The 8,048-nt window shown below is 37.7% G+C and overlaps 1 protein-coding gene across 2 annotated transcripts in view; it reads right to left on the reverse strand.

Annotated features, from left to right (window-relative positions):
- The window catches only part of RB195_007130 (uncharacterized protein), a gene marked incomplete at both ends in the record, with an annotated part of 29,540 nt that extends 23,157 nt beyond the window's left edge, over positions 1-6,383 (reverse strand). The window contains 15 exons of one of the 2 annotated variants that reach the window (XM_064180593.1): positions 16-139; positions 202-267; positions 316-417; positions 476-631; positions 1,976-2,075; positions 3,362-3,424; positions 3,488-3,582; positions 3,893-4,061; positions 4,123-4,230; positions 4,627-4,763; positions 5,604-5,706; positions 5,780-5,883; positions 5,952-6,025; positions 6,110-6,221; positions 6,285-6,383. In XM_064180593.1, the coding sequence (XP_064037454.1) occupies positions 16-139; positions 202-267; positions 316-417; positions 476-631; positions 1,976-2,075; positions 3,362-3,424; positions 3,488-3,582; positions 3,893-4,061; positions 4,123-4,230; positions 4,627-4,763; positions 5,604-5,706; positions 5,780-5,883; positions 5,952-6,025; positions 6,110-6,221; positions 6,285-6,383 (1,612 nt within the window). The remainder of the gene's footprint in view (positions 1-15; positions 140-201; positions 268-315; positions 418-475; positions 632-1,975; positions 2,076-3,361; positions 3,425-3,487; positions 3,583-3,892; positions 4,062-4,122; positions 4,231-4,626; positions 4,764-5,603; positions 5,707-5,779; positions 5,884-5,951; positions 6,026-6,109; positions 6,222-6,284) is intronic. The other variant, XM_064180594.1, reaches the window with a different exon arrangement.
- Between the last annotated feature and the right edge of the window lie 1,665 nt (positions 6,384-8,048).

The raw sequence follows: 8,048 nt of genomic DNA on the forward strand, positions 1-8,048 counted from the left end.
ATACAAATTACTGACCTATGTAGTATCCGACGCTGCCAGACACGTCCTTCCTCATCAGAGCCTGGTTGATCCGTAGAACAATCCAGTGGAACAAGGCATTGTAGAGACATTTCGCCATCGCATCTCTAGTATTTATCGCCTAAAGCACCTCACTGGTACAGTATGACTCCCCCGGAGTACTGTAGATCTAATCTATCAAACCTCCGAAACGCTGAATCGTGTGACGACCGTCTCCGCTTTCATCACATGTCGTTTCATTGTGAGTGCCTAAGTGTGCGGAATCGTTCTCGAACAATTCCATCAATCAATACCCACCTGCATCATAGCTTCGGTACGTATGTTCAGTAGTTGAGCGACTAAGTCGACAACTTCCTCGTTCTCGATATACGCATTTTCATCACTGTGATACGCGTGTCTCTACAGAATACACCAACATCAGGGAAAGAGGAGGATGATACGGTAACTCGATACTTACGCTGATGTAAGAGATATTTCCAAGCAGAAGGACAGCAGAAATTAGACCGAAAATTGTCGATTGTGTGCTGGTGTTGAACCCGACACTGTTCATAGCACGTCGCAAACGATCAAACTCGTACTTCTCGTTCACTCCTTCCGGAGAGAACTGCTCATGCTACAAGTATTTGATTATGAGTACTTGATTATACTGGATTATGAATCACCCCGGGGGAACTCGGCATGGATCTCCGAAAAAATGGAGTTACGATCAAAAACCCTGGGCTACAGTACATCATAGAAACAAAGATATAGGCTAAAATTTTGAAAAAAGTGGATCGTTTTGGCTTTTCCTAGACTACCCACTTTTAGATAAATCAATAAAGAGGTTGATTTTGTAATTTCTCGCGTTAGATTCAATGAAGTTTCAAAACTATAGATTTTTTTTTAGCAATTTTAGCAAAAATTTTATAATAATTTAGTATATAAAATAATTTTTAAAGCAATTTTTAGATAAGCCTCTGTTGAGGCTCCTCAGTAGGGAAGAGAGCCTAATCCAAAAACAAATTATGTAGTACTATGTAAAAATAAGAGAATGAAAATTTGTGAACAATAAACAAGAAAAGAAACAACGAAAAAATTTTGCAAAAAAAAACTTCCGCTACATCCGATAAATAATTGAGTTACGGGCAAAAACCTTCAAGGATCTTTCAAGGAGCTCCAGGGACTGCTCCGCAGAAAATATCTACTAGAACTGCCTAGAATCCTATCTCTCAGAATGGACAATTTTGGTTAGTATTTAAAAAAAAGCGATTATTAACGTATTGTAAGAATTGTAAGGCATTGTAAGAATTTTCAAATACTTGTTCTTTTGTGAATGAAAGATTCCAGATTTTTCTATGAGTGAAAGATTTCAGTGCTTAAAATCGAAAGTTCATTGAATCTAACCTATTCTAACCTATCTAATCTAATCTAAAATTACGAAATGGACCTCTTTATTGACGATGCATACCGTATTCTACGCTTTCTCTCGTGATACTGTAACCTTAGAGCTTTTCTTCGAGAGCTTAACATTTTCTCAACCTTTGCAACGCTCTTTCTACGAAAATTTGCATTGAAAATATCTCGAAAGTTCTCGGAGACCACTTTATTTCCAGAATTATCTCTGTAAATACGTAAGAGCAGTCCGTGCTTCCGGACATCCCGTCCTGGGGTCTTCAGGAACGTAAACTTTTGCAAATTTTGAGCATCTTTGACAAAGGCAACACTATAGTTATTGGGAAGGGCTCCAGAACTTTTTGTTCCAAATATTCTCTCAGGGACCTCTGAGGCAATTGTTTGATTCCTTCAAATATCGAGAATCTCACACTAAAATCTTCAACTGAGCAACAAAAAGAAATTTATAAAGTTCACGGGCCTCCTGAAACCCTAAGGGAGTTTCAATTTTTTGTTCCCTTTTCACTTTTCATGAATTTTTAAAGGGTATTGGTAACAAGTAACAAGTTTTGCATGGCTTACATACCTGGTTAAGGTAGCGATAGTCCTGCGGCTTCAATAGAAAATATTTCTTACGCTCTTCTTCGTTGGCTCCTTCCAATAAGTAGTAGAAAACATGGTAGTTCCTGAAAATCATTGATGTGAGGAAAAAGATACGAAAGGAAAATCCAGATTCTATTTCTCATGGATTACTCATGCATCAACCTAATATTGATTCAAAAATTAACAAAAATGGAATCAACATAAAAAATTAAGAACACTGCCTCCAAGAGAAGGACACGTTCTTTCAAAAAACGCTAAATAACGCCGAACTATTTTGTTTCTAAGCGCTAGTTTAAATTTAAAAAAAAAACACTATTATGCATATGTGCACCAACTTAATATCTTTCACCAGCAGAAAAAATCTTGTTTAAATAAAATTAAATCCAAGCAACGATTTGAAACTTCACAGTTCCATAACTCATCGAAAGCACGCGACACAAAGATTAACCTGGTCCTTTAAAATTTTAGAACATTCCAGTAACGATCAAAAAATATGCGGTGGAAAAATTGCAGAGTAAAATTTGGAAAAGACGAATGGCTGCTGACGCTATACTATAAGCAAAGAAGTTTCAGAGAGAGAGAGAGAGAGAAGAAGAAGACCGTCAGTTCAGTTAAACAGTTCTCGATCGATATCTATTCTTTTCACATACTTTGTGGTTGTAGAGAACGACCACCACTGATTTGGTATAATCTGCTCCTTTAAAAATTTGAAGTTTTGGAATAATCCAACAGTGACTTCCACTTTAAGAACATTGCAGTAAAAGAAGTGGGAAATAGTAGTTAACTACAAAATTGACCGGTTTTAAATTCATCACCCCACGAATCTGAGGTGGTACGGATTTCAGGTGGAGTATTCATATACGGGATCGTAGATTATGGAAAGAAGGGTGATTCCGTCCATTTCTTTCTAATTGCCGTAAAAAACGGCCCGGAAGATGCGGCTTCGAGCGTTTCGGCGCGCTATTTTCTACAACGAGTTCGATTGGAGCGCGCCAGCCGCGTGCACGCACCGCATCTTTCGGGCATTTTTTTACGGCAATCAAGAAGAAACGGACGGAATCACCCCCTCTCCTTAATCTACGATCCCGTGTAGGAATACTCCACCTGAAATCCGTACCACCTCAGATTCATGGAGTGATGCCTTTAATCGAGGTTTTCGTGACTGTGTACATACGCAGGGGTTTCCCATTGACCGTACATACATAAAATGTATGTCTGTTATTAATACCGTATGACTGCAACTGTACGATAAAGCAGTGTTCCACTTATCTTTTCTTACACAAACACGCCTCGGTTACGAAACGTAGCCGGGAATTTCTAGAGACTGGATTGTACCCATTCAATTTCTAATAAATAATTCGAATCTCACCTTTCTCCTTTTGCTTGTGATATTATCCGTGATTTCTCAAGCAGATATATCTCCACATTTGCCCTGAAAACATTTTAGAATATAGAAAATATTTGGAATTTCGTATAATTTTGTAGCCAGCCTCACCCTGAGACCATGCCATTTTCTCTGTAGTTGATCTTGATAAATTTCCCAAATCTGCTGCTGTTGTTGTTTTGTAGAGTGACTGCATTCCCGAAAACCTACCACGACTTCATATCACACGAGAAATATAAAAATACAAAAAAAATAAAAAATCAAATAAAATAAATGTGGAAATATATAAAATAAAACATAAAATGTAAATAATATATCATGTAAATATCAAAATTAAATTTTAAAAAGCAAATTATATACTGTATAAGAACGAGAAAATGTCATTCATCATATAAAGAAAAATATACGTATAAGATAGAATAAAATGAATATATATGTCATACCATTAAAAAAAAATCACAAATATATGCATGGATGCACAAAAACCTCCTCCGCCAACCCTTATTCGTCACTAACCTCAAGCACGGGGCCAGCGTTAAGCAGTGTAGTTTCGGAACTGCAAGCGCTACTGCCCTTCTGAGAGAGATACGTCAAATGAGAGATCAAATGGTTAGTGGATTCGGTTTTTCCAGAGCCACTCTCTCCACTTATCACCACACATTGGCTCTCTTTGATGCGCAGCATGCTGTATACACAATTTTTCTTATAAAAATACAGAATATCAAGGAATTCCTGATAACACTTACTTATGGTACGTGACGTCGGCAATCGCAAAAATATGAGGTGGTAATGTTCCGAGTTTTCTACTTTGAGAATAAAGTCGAGCATATTTTGGATTATATATGGGGAAAAAGCTGAAATGGAAAGTACAGTAAATCGAGACCTCCGTACCTTTCCCCGGATATCAGCGAATGTGTATATGAGCCCCAAAAAATCGGTACATGAATAAAACGAACGAATTAGCGAAAGGGGACTTCGAGTCTTATTCCCAGACCGTAAAAACATCAAAATTGATTTTTTTTTACCCAGCGTTCTTTGCAAAATGGAGCAAGAACTCAAAAGCGTAAAATTTTGAAACTTGTCGATTATTAAATTGAAGCAAAAACCAAGAAGGTGACGACCCTGAAACGTCAGTCAACATAAAGTCTGGTAAAAATCATGGCTCTTGCTACAATTTGATAATGGATAAGAAGGAATAATTTTTTTTTATTACGGAAATTATTATTCGGAAGAAAGGCATAATCAGATACCTGAAAGGGTTCACTGCTACTAGGATAGGCCCAATGTACGTGTAGATATGACCACTATTGAAGCGATCTCTCAAATTATCCAGAAGAGTTTGTTCGGTCAACTCTGGCAGCATACACAAGTCTGCATATTCCCGATCCTGGAAACGTCCAAGTAAACTTTTCTAAAATCAAGGTTAGTGGAAAAACTTTGGCCTTCATATGTTCAAAGTCGATAGTTTTCATGCCTTTTATCGGCTTCGATTCGAGAGAAGCAAAATTTCCCAAGAGTAATTGCATTTCTCCTAAATGTAACCAGGAAGTAAAATTTTTTCCTTTGAACTAATAATTCAAGCGTTTGGAAAATTCCATTTCTTGCTTTTCCCTTCCCCTATGTATTAGCAACTTAAGAATCAAAAATATTCTGTAGTTCACAGGGAGAAATCATGGCAGAGTCAAGCGTACGTTGAGATTTTCTCAACAAAAGGTCGTAAGCGGGCTGGGAAGAGGAGGAAAGAAATGAAGAGAGCAACAAGAAAGAAAGGAGGTAAAGGAGTCGCTGTTAAATAAATTCATATTGAAAGGATAAAGGATAAAGTCACTGGCGTATCAATCCACTTGGGACGCGCCAACGCGTTTTGCTGGAATTCTTAATCGATGAGGTTTCTGGAACGCGTGTTGGCCTATACAATGGCTTGCGGGGGTCAGCCAATGATCAAGTCAGTGTTTTTATCCTCCCAGACAAGTCTGGTGCAAATTTATCGACCCGGAGGGATGAAAGGCTTGGTGAGCGCTAGGGCGGATTCGAACCCTCGACCGTATGGCTACAACGGACCTCTAACCGACTGCGCCACACCCGCGAATTCATATTATAAGGTGCAAAATTTTCTTTTTGAGAGGTTTTTTTTTTTCAAAGTACGCGTTTGACCCCGAATCAAGAGGACATGGAGGTGTCAAAACTTCCAAAAAAAAGAAATACACAACAACGTAGTGCTGCTCACATGAGGTTGTTGTAGGAATTGCGACAGGAACGTATCGATGGTACTTGTCGCTTCAGCTGAACCGAATCGAGTATACGATGAGCTAGCTATTGCTCCTTTACGTCTAAATAATGAGGAATTTCAGGAAGGTCTAAAAGGGAAATCTATGAATTTCTAAGCAAAAAAAAATTATGAACCTAAAAACAAATCGGTAATTGCTGGCGGTATGATCGCTTCCAGGCATTCGTGCCCAAATCAACTGAGCAGCCACTGGATATTCGCCACGATCAAGTCGTCGCTCCTGAACAACGAATTCACGTAAAGGAAAGTGTAGTTCACTAGAAAAATCTAGAAAATAAGGTGGAAAACCTTGGACGCTTGCCCGTCCGGTGTCACCATCATTTCGAAAATATCGTAATCATCGCTGGATTGTCCATTTAGATCTAAATTTAATGGATAAAAAGAGATTCCAGCAATTTCAGAACATTATTCTCCTGAAATAACAGTTCTGTTCATGACGCACATACCAGGACGCATAGAAATAACTCTATCGATTAGCTCTTCGGTTGTGGCTCGTTTGTGTAGATCAATACATACACGATCATTATGATCTTCTGGATCGAAGCAGTGCATGTAGACCTGTGATGTGAGTTCTGTCATACAGTAAATTCTCTATTTTCTATTTCCCCATCGAACACTTACCGTAACCATATAATTATGTGCTTCTTCTGGAGCGGTGATTGTATGCGCTCGACGAGGGAAGATACCCATCCCACCGGAACATATCGAATCAAACGACATCGAAATGTTGGGGAAGAAGCATCGGATTAATCAGTAGAAAATTTAACCTTCGCCTCGTTCTATAGTAGGCGAAAAAAGAAATTCGCATAGAGAATGCGTGAGTGAACTCTCAACGCTGAAAGTAAAAATTCTGAAAGAAAAAACAAAATCATTTTCCTTAGAAAATACTAATAAAGTGAAGGAAACATGTGATAATATAGTTTTCGCGGGATAACGGCGTTTCCAATCACACAAACTGAGCATTATACCATGGACCGAATCAAGATTATGAGAACTCTGCTCTAAAATGTGGGGAAGAGTGAAAAAAACAGAAATTTTTCAAGATATTTTTCAGCGCAAGGTCTAAATCCTGATAAAAACAAATAAAAATATATCCTCTAGAAGACATATTTTTTTCGGAATTATTTTTAGCATAATAGTTCTAAAATACCATATTGTATACATGAACATTAAAATCATTGAAAAAAAAAACTGAAAATCCAGATTAAAAGTAATTCAAAATGCCCGTTTTTCACTGTTTTGACGAATTTTAAATTTTTTTCTACATCAATATAAAAAAAATTGCAAACACTCTTATTGAAATACGAATGTAATAGAGAAGAAGTATGAAAAACTAGTCACCGCAATCAAATCGATCAAATCTTAATTTTAATTAATAATAATTAATAGCTCTAATTCAACCGTATAATGGAAAAAAAATCGAAGGAATTTAAAAACCCAGCTACAGGGTGGTATAATCAAGGAACTGTAGCTTTTGAGGATCTCAAGGAAAAGATTATCTCTGCCATTAATCACTTATGATGTGTCCAGTACTCTGAAGGGGTAGGGGTGTTGACTAGCAATTCATCGTAAGTTTTTTCATTGAGGTGTATCTGAATTGCTGTATATTTTCTGTGATTCGAAAGAAATGAATGTAATGATTTTTTTCAGAGAAAAACCAAGTAATTTTTCCGATTCATATAAACGATGAAACATTGAAGGGATTGTTCATGTTTATCTAGGCCCACAACGGAAACGATTACGATGTGAAATGCGTTATACTGGCTCACGAAACAGAAATATCGGCAAGGAAGACGTTGGAGGCGTTTTGGATTCTTAAAAGAAACCCTTCAATGAATAATAGGAATGAATGCTTGTCGATAACGAATGAGTTCTTGCCACTTGTACCGCTCTGTGACCTATAACCGCCTGATATTCTGTGTGTAGATTAAATCATCTATATCGTCGCTGGTGATCTACACGCAGTTATACTCATTCGCTGATGCACTGAGTGACAAGTGCGTGCAACCAGCCGCGCCACATCCGGTGGAGCAAAACGTAAGACCATTTCCAATGTAGATGAGTTTCTGTTTTCACTACCCTGAACGATTATCGAAACACTGACTCAGGGTAGTGTGGCACTTGACGGGATAAACGTACATTGCTCCAGTCATCCTCTATTTAGGCCTCTGAAGACGGTGAAAAACCCGAAACGTCAGGCAAATAATAACGTTAGGCAACATCTAAAAACCTCGCAGGTACACTGTAACAAAACACAGATTGAAGGGATTATTTGTGCACGTGACGAACAGATTATTGGGCAAAAAAATGGAATAGATTGAAAAATAAGTCTTAATTACAATCCTAGCGAGTTGGAAATTTCTTCGAACATTAATATTTTAAAAA

This window comes from Necator americanus, chromosome I (genome assembly GCF_031761385.1).
Source record: "Necator americanus strain Aroian chromosome I, whole genome shotgun sequence".
Lineage (NCBI taxonomy): Eukaryota > Metazoa > Nematoda > Chromadorea > Rhabditida > Ancylostomatidae > Necator > Necator americanus.